The 17,191-nt window shown below is 55.8% G+C and overlaps 7 protein-coding genes across 7 annotated transcripts; 4 read left to right on the forward strand and 3 right to left on the reverse strand.

The window, feature by feature from the left end:
* Positions 1-19: 19 nt before the first annotated feature.
* BCV69DRAFT_161209 (nicotinate phosphoribosyltransferase) lies at positions 20-1,943 on the forward strand. Its single transcript, XM_025489422.1, has 4 exons — positions 20-604; positions 680-1,312; positions 1,395-1,669; positions 1,767-1,943. Exons 1-4 carry the CDS (start codon positions 100-102, stop codon positions 1,773-1,775), a joined length of 1,422 nt encoding a protein of 473 aa, XP_025349121.1. The 5' UTR covers positions 20-99; the 3' UTR covers positions 1,776-1,943.
* A 1,634-nt stretch (positions 1,944-3,577) lies between these two features.
* Positions 3,578-6,245, reverse strand: BCV69DRAFT_281870 (hypothetical protein). Its single transcript, XM_025492144.1, has one exon. It carries the CDS (start codon positions 6,148-6,150, stop codon positions 3,631-3,633), a length of 2,520 nt encoding a protein of 839 aa, XP_025349122.1. The 5' UTR covers positions 6,151-6,245; the 3' UTR covers positions 3,578-3,630.
* Positions 6,246-6,439: 194 nt separating this feature from the next.
* BCV69DRAFT_258072 (malate dehydrogenase) lies at positions 6,440-8,745 on the forward strand. The gene is made up of 4 exons (XM_025490639.1): positions 6,440-6,957; positions 7,032-7,457; positions 7,519-8,196; positions 8,273-8,745. Exons 1-4 carry the CDS (start codon positions 6,511-6,513, stop codon positions 8,615-8,617), a joined length of 1,896 nt encoding a protein of 631 aa, XP_025349123.1. The 5' UTR covers positions 6,440-6,510; the 3' UTR covers positions 8,618-8,745.
* Positions 8,746-8,966: 221 nt separating this feature from the next.
* BCV69DRAFT_298162 (hypothetical protein) lies at positions 8,967-9,993 on the forward strand (the record flags this gene model as incomplete). Its single annotated transcript, XM_025494188.1, has 4 exons — positions 8,967-9,065; positions 9,170-9,322; positions 9,451-9,603; positions 9,721-9,993. The coding sequence occupies 4 exons, from the start codon at positions 8,967-8,969 to the stop codon at positions 9,991-9,993; spliced, it is 678 nt and encodes a 225-aa protein (XP_025349124.1).
* On the reverse strand, positions 9,944-12,403 carry BCV69DRAFT_281873 (hypothetical protein). Its single transcript, XM_025492145.1, has one exon. The coding sequence runs from the start codon at positions 12,231-12,233 to the stop codon at positions 10,209-10,211; it is 2,025 nt and encodes a 674-aa protein (XP_025349125.1). The 5' UTR covers positions 12,234-12,403; the 3' UTR covers positions 9,944-10,208.
* A 138-nt stretch (positions 12,404-12,541) lies between these two features.
* On the forward strand, positions 12,542-16,354 carry BCV69DRAFT_161354 (hypothetical protein). The gene is made up of 3 exons (XM_025489423.1): positions 12,542-13,015; positions 13,094-13,455; positions 13,525-16,354. Exons 1-3 carry the CDS (start codon positions 12,659-12,661, stop codon positions 16,175-16,177), a joined length of 3,372 nt encoding a protein of 1,123 aa, XP_025349126.1. The 5' UTR covers positions 12,542-12,658; the 3' UTR covers positions 16,178-16,354.
* On the reverse strand, positions 16,181-17,137 carry BCV69DRAFT_281874 (Hydroxyisourate hydrolase). The gene is made up of 2 exons (XM_025492146.1): positions 17,059-17,137; positions 16,181-16,930 (listed from the first exon to the last, which is right to left on the reverse strand). The coding sequence occupies exon 2, from the start codon at positions 16,899-16,901 to the stop codon at positions 16,494-16,496; it is 408 nt and encodes a 135-aa protein (XP_025349127.1). The 5' UTR covers positions 16,902-16,930; positions 17,059-17,137; the 3' UTR covers positions 16,181-16,493.
* Positions 17,138-17,191: the final 54 nt, after the last annotated feature.

Here is a 17,191-nt window from a genome sequence, read left to right on the forward strand (position 1 = left end):
AGATCAGGCAGGCCATGCTCCACCATCATATCTCCCATACACTGTTATCGTCCTGTCCTCTCACCAAACACCCCCCCTCCCCCTCTCGCGAAGCCCACCATGCCCGTTGCAAAGGGGGCATCGGGCGAGGACATTCGTCCTGTCCGATCGATATTGGATAGTGACCTGTACAAGTTCACGATGCAGCAGGCCATCTTGTACTCTCCTGTCGAGGACCCCTCAGTCTCCTATCAGTTCACAAACCGGTCCAAGAACATGACTTTCACCCGAAAAGCTTATGAGCAGATACATCTTGAAGTCAAAGGCCTTGCGTCCCTTTCACTTTCTGCTGAAGAGAGAATGTGGCTAGAGAAGAAGTGCCCCTACTTTAGAAAGGAGTACCTCGACTGGCTCTCTGCCTTTCGCTTCAGGCCCGAGGAACAAGTTCTACTGCGATTCAACTCTCTGAAGGAAGGATCGGGAAGCGACGAGATCGGAGAGCTGGAGATTGAAGTCAAGGGTATCTGGTCAGAGGTGATTCTTTACGAGGTGCCGCTCATGAGCATCGTATCGGAGACTTACTTCCGCACGATCGACACAAAGTGGGATATGCAAGGACAGCGGGGTGAGTTGGCCATAGCCTCGTGACAATCCCCGGGCTTCTTTTGCTGACATAGCCGTTATTCGACTGCTCAAACAGCTCTGGCCAAGGATAAAGCTCGGCGTCTTACGCAGGCAGGAATCCTCTACTCGGAGTTTGGCTCGCGCAGACGGCGCTCCTACGAGTCTCATCGCCTCTGCATCGAGGGTCTTCTAGCAGGCGAGAAGGAGGCTCTGGCGTCTCATGGCGGGTCTGTTGGCCCCGGCAAGCTGCTCGGTACATCCAACGTCCACTTTGCTCAGATGTTCGATCTTACACCGATCGGTACCGTTGCCCACGAATGGACCATGGCGATCGCTGCTCTGGAAGGCTACGATTATGCCAATCTCCGAGCCCTTCAATACTGGGAGTCAGTCTACTGCCCTCCGGCATTTCAGCCCCAGTCACCGGCTGACGACCTAACCATCGCGCTCACCGATACATTCTCGTCGAAAGTCTTCTTCAAGGATCTGCTGGAAACGCCTGAAGGACGGGAGATAGGCAAGAGGTGGCGAGGGCTCAGACAAGACAGTGGTGATAGCAAAGTCTTTGCGAGGAAAGCAGTCGAGGTCTACAAAAGTCTTGGGATCGATCCGAAGAAGAAGGTTGTAATCTACTCTGATGGACTGCATGTCGAGAAGTGCATTGAATTGGCAGAATACTCGAAAGAGGTTGGCATAGGGGCAGGTTTCGGTGAGTAGAGCCAGCCAAGGCAGGCCATGTTGCGAAGCTCAGCGCTGAGACTGATCACGCTATTCTCGCTTCTCTCGCTCAGGTGTTGGCACCAACTTCACGAACGACTTCCGGGTCGCAGATGACCCCTCCCCCCGAGCTGATCCAGATGCCACGCCACGGTCTGGCGGAGTATCGAAGCCACTCAACATCGTCATCAAGATCTCAAGAGTCAAGGGTGTACCTGCGGTCAAGATCAGCGATGAATTGACGAAGAACACCGGCGACAAAGAGGAGATTCGGCTGGTGAAGGAACGCTTCCACCTCGAAGAATCAGAGGCCTCTACAGCCTCTACAGCTGGTGGCTCTTCATCAGCAGTGCGTACGCCGAAGTTTCGCTTGCCTCTCCTGATCTTCGTAGTAACGATGTCGATCCTGCTCCGACTTTTCCTCTTCTCAATGCCCGGCTTGACAGACATCCTAGGCGAGAGACTAGAGTTGGGCGATCCTTTTTCGTCATGGCCTTCGGTCCTCAACACAGTCTGGGCACTGGATCCCCCACCTCACATCACGACAGCCTCGCCATATCCGTCCAGCTCGTCTCCCTTCGTTTCGCCTACCGCCCTGGAAGGCGGCACAGGACCGGCTGGAACCACTCGAGCAATACCGCCCCCTTTATTGATACTCGTGCTATCTCCTTTCCTCCCCGGCGGTCGAATCGTCCAGTGGCTTGTAGCCACCGGTCTCTCAGACACCTTACATCCCTCGACATTACTGTACATACTTCTCGACGCTCTTTCAACTGTCCTCCTCTACCGGATGGCTTCACTTCGCCTCCAATCACCGATGTCTGCCGAGAGCTCTACAAGTCGCAAAATTCCACCTCGGCTATCTGCCCGACGCCTGCTGCAGTCCCTCACTACCCATGGCCTACGACTTTCTCCAGATCCGGCACTAGTCGCATCTATCTTCGCATTTCATCCCTTCATCCTCTTGACGTGTCTTGCGAGAAGCGGAACAAGTTTGGTCCTCGCAGCCCTCCTATTTAGTCTTTGGGGCGCTATGGAAGGCTCGGCCTTCTTATCCGCCGCTGGTCTGTCAATCGCGAGCATGCTAGCTGTGCACCCGCTGCTCCTGCTGCCAGCCGTCGTTCTGCTCTGCAGCCGTCAGACGCGCTACTGGCGGCACTACAAGGGGAGGAGGATCGGCAAGAGGAAGGCCGACCTGGCCAGTGACTGGCTCATGCCGCTGTTTGACTTTGCATTGATCACTGCAGTGCTAGCAGGCATCAGTGCGGCGTTTGTCTCGAGATGCAATGGCTCTACAACAGGCAGAGACTGGACCGGCCTTGCCTTGGTGTACAGAGGCTTGTGAGTCTCGCACAGCGCAGCGACCCGTCTTTGTTCCATCAGACTGAATCGTGCCTCCCCCTTGCTTCCTCTTCCCCACCAGCCTCCTCCTACCTTCGCTCAGCCCGTCGCTGTCTCTTTGGTGGTACTTTTTCATTGAGATTTTTGAGCATTTCAGAGAATTCTTCCTCCTGGTCTTTAATGTCCACCTGGCGGCTTGGACTGTACCCATCTGTCTGCGCTTCAGGTGAGTCAAAGGGCCGCGACTAGCCGAGGTCAGACTGGAGCGCACATGCTTATGCCAATGTTGCTCCAACGCTACCAGACACGACCCTCTCTTTGCAGTCTTTCTTCTGTTGGGAGTTCAGGCCATCTTCAAACCTTACCCTACCGCTGGAGATGTTGGTCTCTGGACGACGCTTTTCTTCGTCTTCTCCGACTATGCAAGCTGTGAGTGTTTCACATATCGCTACAGCATTAGGGAACTGCAATTGCTGACTTCAACAGTGTCGCCCAAATCCTCTCACATGCACAGACCTCCGCAATTCCCTCGTCTCGACGCTTCTCTACCTCTACGCCTCCCTTCTAGTCCCCTCCTTTGCCCACCTCTTCCTCACCCTCGGCTCCGCCAACGCGAACTTCCTCTATGCAGCCGGCCTCGTCTGGTCTTTGGGCGGCATCGCAGCTTGGCTGGATTGGGCTTGGGCTGGAGGGAGGTTGAGATGGGAGATTGAGCGCGAGGCTGGACTGGTGGAGAGCGATGTGGACGATGAAGAGGCTGATGAGGAGGAGGAGGAAGAAGAGGACGAAGACGGAGCAAAGAAGGATGGAAGTGTGATGAAGCGTAGAGGATGGAAGAGGGCTATCCTCCACTCCTAGCCAGCGATCGAGGTTCCAACTAGAACAACACCACAATAGACTATTTCACAATGCACGACCTGAATGGCAATGAGGATATGAGTGATATTGCTACACGGCGTACAGCTCAGCTCACGAAGATACCTTGACCCTCTTCTTCTTGGGCTCCCCTGCTCCGTCATCTCCCTCAGCAGCAGCAGCAGCCTTTTCGGCTCTCTTCCTCTCCTTTTTCTCCTTTCTCCTTCTCACCCTCTCCTCTTCGTCGCCGGGACCATCACCCGATGGCTCAGCCGAATTTGTCACTCTTTCCTGCACGACCTCCTTGCCTTTGTTGACAATCGCGCCAGCTTCGCTCTCTGCACCGGCACCAGCAGCCGCCGCCTCCGCTTCAGCCGCTGCCTTTGCCTTCTGCCTCTCCTTCTTACCCATCCTCTTCTTCACCTGTCCCTCAGCACCCTCACCCTCCTGTCTCCTCCCACTCTCTCCAGCCTTTGCATCCAATTTCCTCCTAAACTCCCCAAGTTTCCTATTCAAGTCCTTGGGCCGCTTTCCAGCACCCTTGCGGTAGGGAAGGAGATGCTTGAGCCCAACGACGTCGTTGAGATCCTTGTCGTTTGCAAGGAGAATCTCTACGGCCGTCATTCCATAGTCGGCCTTGGGCACTTGGGTATAGCGAAAGCGTGTTGCGAGGTCCCCCACGACGTCTTCATAGTCGAGGTTGCGATATTCGTCTGCGAGGCGCTTTGCTTCTGCTTTACGCTCTTCGTCTGTCTGTGGAAGAGGACGAGAGGACGAAGGATCGTCGAGTGCGCCTTCGGAGAGGCCTTCTCGAGCCAGAGCCTTTTGCTTCTTTTTGAGCTTCTTTTGCTCCTTCTTCGAAAGCTTACTCTCGTCGACGCCTTTTCCATCTTCGCCATCGATGAAGGCGGCGTCCATATCGATCGGGCCATCTTCATCGTCTCCGCCCTGCTTGGCCTTCTTCTTCTGCTTCTTCTCCTTCTTGCCCTTCTGAGTGTTCTGCGCCTCCTCTTCTTCCTCCTCTTCAGCTAGGATATCGGCAATGTCCAGATCATCGTCGTCATCCCACGTGGGCTTCATAAGGCCATCTGCGCTCGTGTCCTCCTCATCGTAGTACTCGTCTCCGAAAGCAGCCATCATAGCGTCGTGCTTTTCCGGATCGTAGTCCCCTTCGAGGGCCATGGGATCAAAGTCAATCCGACTGCTACCCGCTGCCTCCTGTAGCTGCTTGAGCTTGTCCCTGAGTTGGCCCTTCTTGATATCCCTCATCCGGTCCAGCTCCTCCATACGCGCCTTCTTCTCGGCCTCTTTCCGCTTCTTCCTCTCCTCTCGCTCCGTCTTCCTCTTGTCCTCCACTCGCCTCACTGAATTCTGAGGGTTGCGAGAGTAAGACTGGACTTGTGCGGGAGCATCCCCAGACTCGAAGGCTTCAAAGCGGAAGTTGAAGGCCTGCTCGAATGCCTCGGCGCGAGAGTCAAAGGAGGCTTCCGAATCCAGGTCGGCTGCTTCGGCGTCCCAATCTCTGCCATAAGTATCGGCATTGGAGCCAGTGGCTCGCTTGGGCTTAGCGCTCGACTCCTCCTCATCGTCATCGCTCTCGTCCTCGGCTTCCTCACGTGATCTCCGTCCAAGCTTGGGTGCCGCTTGAGGATTCTCCAGCCAGCCTCGATTCAGGACGTAATTCATCAGGAAGTCTTCATTCTGCTGAGCTTCACTCTGAATCTTTTTGCTTTTGCGCTTGACTGGGGCAGAGTCGGGCTCAGACGAGGGACCAGCAGCCTCGACGCCCGTACTCTCTACGGCAGCCATCTCGGCTGGGGAGCGCAGGGCTTCCCTGACAGCCTTCTGCGCCTTCTCGTCTCCCAGCGTTTGGAGGAGATACCTGCGATATGAATTTGCATCGTCACCTTCGTCGCCATCTGCACCTCCTGCTTTAGACTTGGTGAAGAAGTCACCCTCCTCTTCTGCTCCTGCTCCGTCGGTATCGTGAAATGCTTGCGTGACTTGGCGCCTGAGCTGAGCCTGCTCCTGGACATGAGAAAGAGGTTGCTGATATTGTCCTTCGTAGTCTCCGTCAGCCATGTCATCTTCTCGGGTTCTAGAAGTGGTAGCTTCTGCAAGCGCCAGAGCGGGATCGGCGGAATCGGCCATGAGATCCCTTAGACGATTGCGCTGGTAGTCTGCGAGGGTGACCTTCTTGTTGAGCTTGGCTCTGGTCGCCTTTGGCAATAGCGCCGATGAAGCTGCGAGGGCCTTTTCCTCGTCAAAGACACGAGCTTCGGCATTGTATATGGAAGCATCGCCGCTGCGAATCTTTGCCAAGGTGCGAAGGATGGCGGCATCCACTTCGGCAGTGACTTGCTCTCCCTCCTCGTCCTCTGTCTCATCTTCGCTTGACTCATCGCTGTCGTCGTCACTACCCTCACTACCTTCTGCGTCGTCACTTCTTTTGCCGAGGAGGATCTCGGCTGCCCGCTTGCCGTACTTCTCCTCGAGCTGGTGAAGCTCGGCTCGCTGCTTATTGTGCTCAAAACGATTGGCGTAAGACTCGTTGACGGTGAGCTTGGGGCCGGTAGAGGAGGTAGAGCCGGAAGAAGAGTCTCTCTCGGAGTCTGAGTCTGGGAACAAGTCCATGCTGGCTCCAAGGGTCAAGTCGGGCAGCTTCACTGGATGGTTGCAATGGCTGGAGTGGGGGTGAAGGGACAAGTATTCGAGGAACGGGGAAAAAGTCAAAGCCGCCGAGAAGCGGAACGGGGGGAAAAAGTTGGCCGAATTTGCTCCGTGGATTGTGGCTGAGGGGACGCGGTGCCTCAAGACGCTGCCCTGCAGCAACCGCGACTCCACATCGTCGCGAATCTGGGCCTGCTGCCCTGCCGAAATTGCCGGCGTCGCAAAAGAAGCCGCTCGCTCCACAGGACGGGAAGGCAGCAAGGACAAGCACCACCATCGTACGACCATGCTCTGACTTCTTGACCATCCCTTGACGCAACGACCATGCTGCGAAGAGTGCCTCTACCCAAGCTGCGATCGCCCTCTGCGGCTGCATCGCTGCAGACGACCCGCCGCTATGCATACCAGAAAGCTACGCCCAGCACCAACAAAGACGATTCTACCGGCCACCCCTCCAACCCCTCCGATGACCCCAAGCTCTCGCCCCTCTACACACCCCTCACCGGAAGGCATCTCCTCGAAGAGCCAATGCTAAACAAAGGAGCAGCATTCACACCCGAGGAACGCGAACGCTTCAAGCTAAAGCACTTCTTACCTCATGAGTATCACCGACTGGAAACCCAGCTAAGCAGAGCAGAGGCGCAATTGAGGTCGAGGCAAGACCCGCTGGCAAAGTATAGCTTCTTGAGGAGCATGAAGGACCAGAATCAAGTCTTGTTCTACGCACTGATTCAAAAGAACCTCAAAGAGTGCTTGCCCATCATCTACACCGTCAGTCGCACCATATGCAAAGCACCCAGTCTTAGCACCTAGCTGATCCGGCTTTCTCCCTTATCTTGTCACAGCCAACGGTCGGAGACGCAATCAAGGAATTCTCGCACCTCTTTCGTCGTCCAGACGGTGTATTCCTCTCCTATCCTCACTTCAAGGAAGGTGGTGCTCGCTACCTCAGAGATGCCCTGACAGATCATGGAGCACTGACAAAGGACGACATTGACCTGGTCGTCTTCACCGATAGCGAGGGCATCCTGGGCATCGGGGACATGGGAGTAGGAGGTATTGGCATCGTCATTGGCAAACAGACATTGTACACTCTCGGGGCAGGCATAGATCCCAATCGCTGCCTCAATGTCGTGCTGGACCCAGGAACGGACAACCAGCATCTCCTCAATGATGACCTCTACCTGGGATGGCGGCACACCAGGGTCAGAGGAGAGGACTACGACAAGTTCGTGGACACATTCATGGCCGAGGCAGCCGAAGCTTTCCCAGTGAGTCTGGATATGACACGACGCGTCGCAGTCAGTTGGCTGACACTGCTCTCGTCCTCAGTACGCTATGCTCCATGCCGAGGACTTTGGCAATGCCAATGCATACCGCTTGTTGGAGAAGTTCCGACCAAAGTACTCGATCTTCAATGACGATATCCAAGGCACAAGTGCAGCAGCTCTAGCCACTCTCACTTCGGCGCTGAAAGTCACTGGTTCAACCCTTAAGGATAGCAAGATTGTGCTAGTCGGCGCAGGTACAGCCGGTCTGGGCATTACTATAGGCATCCGGAATGCCATGATGAAGGCGGAAGGTCTGTCGAAAGAGGAAGCAAATGCGAGATTCTGGTTGGTTGACCGATATGGCCTGATCCACGAAGGGCAAGAAGGCATTCGCGAGACTCAGCAAGAATTCGCCAGAAGTAAGGACGAGGTTGCGAATATGACCTCTACGAACGAGAAGGGGCAGTTCAACATCTATGATACAGTCAAGGCTGTAAAGCCGACGGTGCTCATCGGTACCTCGACGATCTCTCGATCCTTCACCAAGGACATCATCGAAGAGATGTCGAAGCACGTCGACCAGCCCATCATCCTGCCCATCTCTAATCCGACGAGCCTGTGCGAGGTAGATCCGCAAGATGCGCTAGACTGGTCGGATGGTCGTGCTCTGATCGCTACAGGATCGCCGTTCCCTCCTGTGACGCACCCAAAGACGGGCGAGAAGATCAAGATCGCAGAGGTGAGTGGGAGTACGAACAAGGAGTGTGTAAGAAAGTTGCGCGGCTGACCCAGCTCCTCAACTCGCTGTCGTGCAGCTCAACAACGCCCTCGTCTTTCCTGCCCTGGGGCTGGGCACGATCCTGTCCAAGTCCTCACGCCTCACAGACGGCATGATCGTGGCAGGCGTAGAAGCCCTCGCCTCCCTCTCCCCCACCCTGTCCGATTCAAAAGCTCCCCTCTTGCCCGATCTGGGTGAAGTGAGGGCAGTGTCTATCAAGATTGCCGCGGCGGTGATGTTGAGTGCAAAGGAGGAGGGGCAGAGCAACAATGTTGGTCAGTGGCCCGAGGAGCGCGAGGAGCTAGAGAGGTTCATCGAGGCGCAAATGTGGAAACCACGCTATAGGCCATTGGAGCTGGTGAATACCGCAGTGGCGCAATAGACCTCTGAAGATATGTGCTTTCAGGAAAGAAGATGGAATAGTGTACTGTTCATTCTGCTCTGTATCGATTGCCCTGCCTAGGCAAAATGCATTTCCTTGGCACTGGCTCCCGTCCGATGCACGGCCCCACGCGTCGAGTCCCACCCCGCATCGTCTCGCAGTCCCGCCTTGCTGCCGTCTAATCTAGCCGACCCTCATCATCAACCACCACCACCATCATCCACCACCATCATCATCACCATCATTCACCGCTCCTCGCCTCCGATCCCTGCACCGACCTCGCACCTTGCTTTGTTCTCGTACCATCTGCTCTGGTGTCCTTCCCGTCCGACCCGACTGACTGACAGAAATGGGCGCCTCTTCCTCCACACCCAAGATCACGTCTCACGATCGGGCTATACTGGACTTGAAGCTGCAGCGCGATCGAATAAGGCAATACCAGAAGAAGGTACGTCGACCATCAGACGTAGGCTGTACTTCTCCAAACGATCTCTCGACTTGGGGCTCATCTATTCTTGCCTTTGTACCCTTCCCTCCCTCCCTCCCACGCAGCTTCTGACGATTGAAGGCAGGGAGAAGGAAGCGGCTCGTCTCCTGCTCGCTAGGGGCGATAAGGCACGAGCATTGAGTGCTTTACGGAGGGGAAAGTACCAGAGGAGCATGCTGGAGAAGACGGATGGGCAGCTCAAGACATTGGAGGAGCTGGTAAGTTTGTGAAGACGAGACGAGACCAGGCGCGAAGAGGATGAAGATGAGGAGAGTTGCGGGATGTGGAGAGGTGGGACGAGATACTGACCTGATCGGATCGGCGCACCTTCTTCGCTTCGCTTCAGGTATCTAACATTGAATTTTCCCAAATTCAAGCATCGGTGTACCATGGTTTGGCGCAGGGAAATCAGGTGTTGAAAGAGATTCACAAGGAGTTGAATACAGAGAGTGTGGAGAAGTTGCTCGAGGAGACGGCCGAGGCGCAGGCTCATCAGAGGGTACGTGATCTCACTGCAGAAGAATATAAGAGGAAATGGAGAAGATATGCAGTTGCCATTGTGGGGGAAAGATGTACTGACAGCCACTGCCTCTCCATGGCACCTTCACAACACCAGGAGGTTGATGAGCTACTCGCAACAAGGATGACTGCCGACGAGGAAGCCGAGGTGCAGGCTGAGCTTGACGCTCTAGAGCGGGAGGCCGCCGGCGTGTCCATCGTACCACCCTCGACGGTGGCAGAGACAGACCGGCAAAAGGTACAGGCACCGCAACTACCCGACGCCCCTACGGCCGACCCGGTGGCTGCTTCACCAGAGCCGCCAGTGGCAGAACGGACAAAGCAGAGGGAGAGGGAGAGGGAGCCGGAGAGACAGGCGATGCTTGCCTGATTGGGCCCACGCGGCGGATCAAAGTAGCTTTGTAGGGAATGTGCAGTAGTATTGTATCTGCTAGAAGAGGCAGAAGAGATGGCAATGGAGAGAGTCGTGTACATACAGAAACATGAAGGATGGGACGCAGAAGCGTCAAGATGTTCGTGAGAAGGGGCGAGGGAGGGAATAGGGGAAATGGTGATGAGATACTCAATCGTGGATTCGTGCAGGTTTCAAAAAGCCAAAGTAGTGCCCGCTTCTCTCGCTCGAGGTGACCCACCAGCCAGCTCGGCCGAGAAGCCCGCCGCGGTAGCAGCCGAGGGAGATCCATCGGCCAGGCTGAAGGCCGTCTGTGGACGGCGAGCTGTGATTGGGGACGAGTAGGCTACTCGTTGCTGCTGCTCGAGACGATGTGGAAATTGCCCGTGAGAATGGCCATAATGGCGGCTGGAAGGCGGAGAGTAGCTCCGGGAGGTCACCTTTGCTTCTTTGGATGGCGATGCTGAACTGTGAGAAGGCTGCATGAACAGATGATCCGCTTGGATGTTTGCTGCTGATGTACGCAGTGGAGGCGATCCTGGTGGGGTGTGCAAGCCATCTGACAGCGATTGGTCTGCGGCCCGTTCGGCATCTGAGCCCGTCTCGATGGGACATATAAGATCACCATGCACCAGAGCCGTCTGTGCTTGACCATCAAGACTGCCAATGTCTCCTTCTGAAGATGTTTGACGAGCGCAAGGTGAGGTGGCAACGATCCTTGTGGTTTCGGGAGTTCTCGCTTTCGCTCGATCACCATCGCCTTGAGGTTGTGAAGGCTCTCCAGCTGGGGAAGACATCCTCTCTGTCTTGGCGAAGCTGGGTGACAGAGCCGTCATGCCGAAGATCTCCACCAGATCAGGCACTTCATCGTGAGGCATAGAGACGGACGCGCTCGTGGTGTCTGACAGAAGGGCTTCGACGTTCCTTCTTCCTCGAATGATAGCTTGGCTCAATGCATCCTCATCGGGCGTCAAGATGCCTCCTTGTCCACCTTGAGTATCCCAATCTCCGTGTGGGAAGAGAGGTCCTCGTCTCTGTCTAGCAGCCGATGCCTCGTCGTGAGGAATCAATACGCCCTCGTCTTGATCGAGAACATCCAGATCGTCGTCCGAGGTGTCGTATTGTCCAGGTTGCGAAAGATAGAGAGTAGCTCGCTCCCGATGTGCGATAGAGCCTGGAGGGTCATCTGCGTCCTCCTCTCCGTCCTCATCCTCATCCGTGCTATCCTCCGAGGAAGTAGGCGTAGTACCCCTCATCCTGTCCCACCTTGCTTCCCTAAAGTCTATCACCGACTCCTCGTCGTCGCTTCCTTCCTCATCGCCCATGAGCTCCTTCCTATGTGCTTCCTCTTGCAGGAAAGCTCGCAGATCAGGATCCATGGTAGCTGGATCGAGCTCCTCTTCCTCTTCCGACGACTCCCCTCTATCCTCTGGCCCTTCTGGCGCAGCGGTAAATTCGCGATACTGACTCCGGACAAAGGCTTCGTCCCACACCCCGAGCTCATCCTCATCGCTGTCCAATGCTAATTCTGCGCCCTTTTTTCTTTTTGTCTCGTCTTCAGTGTAGACTTCGGCATCAACGTCCTCGCCAGCCGCTATTTTGAGCTCTCTGGCGACGTCGTCCAGATCTTCGTCCTTGATGTGGAAGCTGCCAAAAGCGAGCTCCTCTTTGAAAGCTCGTATGACTCCATTGTCCTTTATCAGCCTCATCTTCTGTTTCCCACGCCCTAGGTATATTTCATCCTGAGTTTGCAGATGAGCGTCTTTGAAGCGTTCGTAAATCTCGTCCCACTTGAGCTTTAGCCTCATGGTAGACCGATAGCGCATATGTTCAACCGAGGGCGTGCCATCCTCATTCTCCGCTTGGGATGGAGGGAGCTGCGAGGTGAAGAGGAGCTTCCGCCTCTTCTTTGGTGGCGGACGGAGGGGCGAAGAGCGCTGTGGCTGGTGAGGAAGGATGTGACTCGGTCCTGATTCGTTCAAGTAGGGCGCAGAACGATGAATCGTAGGGGAGCCTGCCTTGATGGGCAGGGCGACCCGGGAGGAAGGCCCTGCCAGTGACTCCGCATCCGAGGTCTCTAGATCTTCGTCTGTCCGATCGATGCGAAACGGAGGCGGGAAGAAGCGCTCTCTCGACTGTGATGGGACTGGCGGCAGATCAGAGCGGGTGATGTATGAGGATGGCCCTCCTACAGGGCTTGGTAGTTGCGGAAATGTCATCTTACATGCCTTCGCTCGAGTTCGAAATCGAAGGCGAGCCTTGAAGTGTGATGCACGCCGCGAGGAGCTGAGTTCAGGCTCGTGCTACAGCTTGCACATCAGCTCATATGTTCCGAGGTACCTCTTCTGCTGATGAAGACTTGTAAAGTGAGCTCAGGTGCGAGGCGGGGGTGATATTGTAGAAAGTCTAGGATCGGGTGGAATCTGGCCAAAGTGGCTTGCCTCGCTCAGGCGCCTCGCCTCGACGCGCTCGCGCTCGCGACTCGGAGCAATTTCACGCCGCCCAGTCCGCTCCGAGGAACAGTTGCGTACCCAACACTCCTTCCTCCGTAGCACCAATCTCGCCTCGTACATCCTAGCCAACCATCGCAGCCCCACGGACTTGCCTGGAATGAAGTACTAGCCTCAAATAAGCCTCAGAGGTGATGACAGTGCGGCTCGCCGCACTTGCCAGGTGTCCGTTCGATTGGCCTGGCTCTGTTCCTTCCGACGATGCAGGCCCAAGTTCTGCTGGTTCTCCCCAAGGTCCAAAGCCAGTAAGGAGGAGAATCTTGACGGCGCAGTCGGAAGTCGCAGCAAGCTGCGATGATTGGAAGACTATAGACGAGGAGCTGCCACTTGATCGATGGCTCCGCGCTCGGTATTTCGAATGTCTCTGGCTAGGCGAGCATCATTTTCCCCTGGCCGACTTTCCCTTGGTCCTCAATCAGCTTCTCAAGCGCAGTCGCAAACACCAAGGCAGTGCAGACGCATTGGAAACGCACGACAATACCCTGAATACAGCGAACGTCGCAGAGAAGGGGGCTATATCTGCACTTGAGGCGATTGCGAGCTTGCTGCCCTCCAAGTCTGCGATACAGCAAAAGTTTCGACACGGCTATACCGCAGAGGGTAGGCTGGAAGCCCTACTGGGGCCAGGAACTTGGGCGAGCTCTGCAGTATCTCAAGAGAACAGATCTTCACTCATTGGAGGCGAAGAGGAAGATGTCAGCGTCAAGACTGCCCTGATCTCAGGTCAGGGTAGTCTAGTTGCGGCAGAAGTCCGTAGAGCTTGGGAGCTCCGCTTGTTGCGAACAGCTGAACGAGAAAGTCAACTGAGCAAGCCTACGGATCCGCCCGGAGGATCCTTAGATGAGTCAGCATTGGCTGCAAATATCAATAGCAGCTCATCGAGTGGGTACAAGCTGCGGGATCAGTGGCTTGCAGCAATCGAAAGGCGAGAGTGAGTAGTCGAGGAGGCACATCACATCGCACGGCTGGCGCTAACAATCTGTGCTTCTGACGACGCCAGACTCTCGCTGCAAGTGCTTCTCATACTTGAAACGCTGCGTCTGAGCGTCGAACATCCAGGCATCTTGGCCAAAGTTGCAGTGCGTGGGTCAAACAAGACGCCTCACCGACCCTCCATAGCTCCCTTGCAGAAGGCTGCTCCAGCCGACTCCTTTCAGCTGGCAGACGATAGCCCCAATGATCCGGAAACAGATCTCACAGGCACAGCGTCTACATCGACCTACGAAGATAGCCAGCGTAATCTGAGAGAGGAGGAAACGCAAAGTCAGGACACTCAAGTCGAATCGCAAGATCCGTGTGCCCCCAAGAAGAAGCGAAAGCGCAAAAGTGCGCCAGCTCGGCGATGGACTGGCATGCCAACCGCCTTCGGGTTCGATAGCCTGCCCTCCTCTTCCTCTTTCGACGGAGAAGGGTTCCCTTGGCTCAAAAGACCAAACCGCCCGGGCGAGACTCCAAACGCTGCTACTCCAGACGATGAGGCTGCAGGGGAAGAGCAAGGCGAAGACGCTTTGGACGGTCTGAGCTTGATCTGTGACGCCGAGAAACTACACCGACGTTTCGAAGGTCTCGTGGATCGCCTCTCACTCCGGATCGTGACTGCAGAGCTGGCGAAGGATTTTGCTGCGATTGGTTCGCCAGAAAAGCAAGCAACGACGACTGCTGAGGCAGACCAGAGTGTCGATGCCAAAGCCAGCACAAAGGCTCCTCCGATCTTTTTCGGGACGTCGGCGCGACGGAGAGACGATCGCGACGAAAGGGACGAGCTACACCACCTGTGCTCTGACATTGTAGAGCCGCGCTTCTCAAGACTACTACCACGACAGTGCTCCATCTTACAATCTCGCGCGACCGGCGGAACCTCAGCTACACCCGCCCGACCGGTAAGGAGTAGAACTCTGGTGTCCTCAGAGGGTATGTCGCTCTCTGGAGCAGTGAGCAATGCTGACAACAGTGTCGAGCAGCTCCGACGAAAGAAGGAGGAGCAGCTGCTCAAGCAAACCCGCACAGAGCTTGACCTCATAAGCAAGAGGAAGATCGCTGCGGGGAAAGCCAAGGAACGGGAGGCACGAAAGGCCAGCCAGAGACCAGGGCTGAAAGACGCTCTCGTGCTCGAACAGAAGGAGCGAAGGGGGTCAAGGGCTTCTTCGACCGCTGCTGATGCTGAAAGGTTCAAGAGGGAGGTCAGCGTCAAGAGGCGGGTAGGCTTTGCAAGAAGCTCCTCTCTCAGTGGAAATGCTTTGACTGCATCTCTGCAAAGCGAGACGGACCAGCAAAGCAGTCAGAAGCCGCCACTTCAGCAGCGCAACGACAATGTTGCTGCTTCTTCGAACACCTCCAATCGACCGCACAAGAGAAAGATTGCGGAGCCCCAGCGCTTTGGAGGCCTGGCGAATGCAGCGGCGCAGCCATCCTCTCTGAGAACTGTCAGTGACCCTGCATCGTCCAACGCTGCCTCACACCGTGGTACCGAGCAAGACGACGACAATCCTTTCAGGGACGTGCGCAACACAATCTCCCACGGAGCCTCTGCGTCTGTGCTGATAGGCAAGCCAGGCTTGTTCGCCAGTGCCATGCAATCTTCACAGCTGCTGCCTGCACAGCTGCCACAGCAAGCTCGCTCCACCATGTCCTCCGCCTTCAATAGATCGTCGTCCTTTGCAAGATCTTCCAGTCAGAGCTTTGGCCAGTCGCAGATACAACAATCTCAGCGTTACCTCGACCAGCCGGACGGTATCCTCAAGAGAGCTCCGGCTGCTACTTCAATGGCGGCACCAAAGGCACCGCTGAGCTCAGGAGGCAGAGGATCGGCTGCTTGGCAGAGGACAGAGTCTCAGCCCGTAACATCGCGAGACCTCTCTTCCCTCAGTGATGCCACCTACCGCGACATGAGACCAGGAGGCAAGCCCGAGAGCCAGACAAACGGGGAGAGTCAGTCAAACCAGCCAATGACACGTTCGCGAACACCGCTCGTGACTTCTCAGAGCCAGCCAGCTGACCTGAGTCTGGCACTGTCGACTGAGTCATTCGACGACGTCTCCGAGGACGACAGAAGCGACATTGAGGCTGCTGACGAAGGAGGAGAGGACGAAGAGGAAGAGGAAGAAGAGGAAGAGATGCTCGTCTTCAATCGCCGTCATGCGCCCCCTGTGCCCACTGTGAGCAGGCCGGAAGGCGACTCTGGTGCTGCTCGCCCGCTGCTGGGAGTCCCACGAGGCATGTCCCGCACGGCTAGCGCCTTATCCGCTCTACGAGGCTGGGCTACAGCTGGAACATCGCCAGTCCTTGGCACTGCACCCCTGACGGACGCCTCCCGTACAGGAGGTAGCGCAGCAGTGCTAGGTGCAAGTCAAAGTCAAGATGCAGTCTCGGCTTCAGGCACTCTGTTGCAAGAGAATACACCCTATTCCGAAGCCTCACAGCCGCCAATAGCGATTGCCCCTGTGCGTCACCCGCCGGCTCTGAGGGTGCCGAGTGGTCGCAACCCCTTTGCCAAGACGATCTCAGTAGGTCGTGCAGATGCCGTCATCGACGCGACGGCAGACTCGCAGCCTAGAGGCCCCTTTGGGGTGAAGCGAATGGCTTCGACTGAAATGACCCATGGGGCAGGAATGCAGAAGAAGAGGGTCTTCGTAGAGGAAAGCGACGAGGAGTGAGAATTGAGGTCAGTGCGGTAGGGCGATGTAAAGGAAGGAAGTGGCGACATGACCTGTCTGCTCCAGCGCTAGCTTGCTTGTGGCAGTGATGCAGGCGCAGAAGGACCAGAGAGGCTCCCTTTGCAAATTACTCAAGATTGTCATCTATTCACATTGTGCGTGCGGAAGGAAATGCTACAGCTTTCATGTCTGAACAGACGTTGCTCGCCATTTCTCTTGCTTCATCTGACATCATCTCTGCTTTGACATTGCTAGGCTCCAGTCGTATCGGAACCCGAGCGGCCCGAGCGTTGCCCCACCACTCAGCGAGAAATATCTAGGATCCCCGGTAGGTAGTGTAGCTGAAAGGGCTGATGAGCAGTGGGATATGGAAGTGCTTCTTCTCCTCATCCCTACCGATGGTAAACGACACCTCTACCTTTGGGTAGAAAGTCTCCTTTCCCTGCTTGGCAAAGTAGGCCTTTGTCTCAAAAACGACCTTGTAATCTCCGGGCACGCCCAGGTCCTCCAGATCCGAAGCATCAACCAGGTCTACACATCGACCATCATCATTGGTGTGACTACTCCCGAGCTCGAAGGTGCCGTCGAGGTTCTCCTCATCGGCATCGGGGAAGATCTCGAGGACTTCTTCGGCCGTCTTGAATTGGTAGAGACGGATCTCGACGCCCGTGGCGGGAAGACCAGTGGTGCTGTCTAGGACGTGGCAGGTGATGGGGGAGGACATGGTGGGATGTGTGGAGATTGTGCGTCGTTCTAGATGAGTTCAATTGGGCCGGGAAGATACCAGGTGAGCAAGGCAAGCAGGGAAGGGGATCTGCCTTCCGCAAGTGAAAGCACGACTGCTGAGAGCGCACCACAGGCTCCCGTTTCTCTAAGCTCACCTTTGTATAGTAGAGGCGAGTAGATGTGAGTAGTCTGGTAGATGTCAAAGGTAGATGTGTTATGAAGGAGAAGAGGAGATCAAGACGATGTGGGTGGTTGGGTGGTAGAGCAGGGCGTCATCATGGACTGCAT

The sequence above is a fragment of the Pseudomicrostroma glucosiphilum genome (assembly GCF_003144135.1).
Source record: "Pseudomicrostroma glucosiphilum strain MCA 4718 unplaced genomic scaffold BCV69scaffold_4, whole genome shotgun sequence".
NCBI classification, from domain to species: domain Eukaryota; kingdom Fungi; phylum Basidiomycota; class Exobasidiomycetes; order Microstromatales; family Microstromataceae; genus Microstroma; species Microstroma glucosiphilum.

Coding starts and splice junctions, on each gene's coding strand:
- BCV69DRAFT_258072 (XM_025490639.1), top strand. CDS start 6,511: ATGCTGCGAAGAGTGCCTCTACCCAAGCTGCGATCGCCCTCTGCGGCT. Junction 6,958..7,031: donor GCTTGCCCATCATCTACACC/GTCAGTCGCACC, acceptor ATCTTGTCACAG/CCAACGGTCGGAGACGCAAT. Junction 7,458..7,518: donor AGGCAGCCGAAGCTTTCCCA/GTGAGTCTGGAT, acceptor TCTCGTCCTCAG/TACGCTATGCTCCATGCCGA.
- BCV69DRAFT_161209 (XM_025489422.1), top strand. CDS start 100: ATGCCCGTTGCAAAGGGGGCATCGGGCGAGGACATTCGTCCTGTCCGA. Junction 605..679: donor GGATATGCAAGGACAGCGGG/GTGAGTTGGCCA, acceptor CTGCTCAAACAG/CTCTGGCCAAGGATAAAGCT. Junction 1,313..1,394: donor TGGCATAGGGGCAGGTTTCG/GTGAGTAGAGCC, acceptor TCTCTCGCTCAG/GTGTTGGCACCAACTTCACG.
- BCV69DRAFT_161354 (XM_025489423.1), top strand. CDS start 12,659: ATGACAGTGCGGCTCGCCGCACTTGCCAGGTGTCCGTTCGATTGGCCT. Junction 13,016..13,093: donor ACGACAATACCCTGAATACA/GCGAACGTCGCA, acceptor TCTGCGATACAG/CAAAAGTTTCGACACGGCTA. Junction 13,456..13,524: donor GCAGCAATCGAAAGGCGAGA/GTGAGTAGTCGA, acceptor TGACGACGCCAG/ACTCTCGCTGCAAGTGCTTC.
- BCV69DRAFT_281874 (XM_025492146.1), bottom strand. CDS start 16,901: ATGTCCTCCCCCATCACCTGCCACGTCCTAGACAGCACCACTGGTCTT.
- BCV69DRAFT_281873 (XM_025492145.1), bottom strand. CDS start 12,233: ATGACATTTCCGCAACTACCAAGCCCTGTAGGAGGGCCATCCTCATAC.
- BCV69DRAFT_281870 (XM_025492144.1), bottom strand. CDS start 6,150: ATGGACTTGTTCCCAGACTCAGACTCCGAGAGAGACTCTTCTTCCGGC.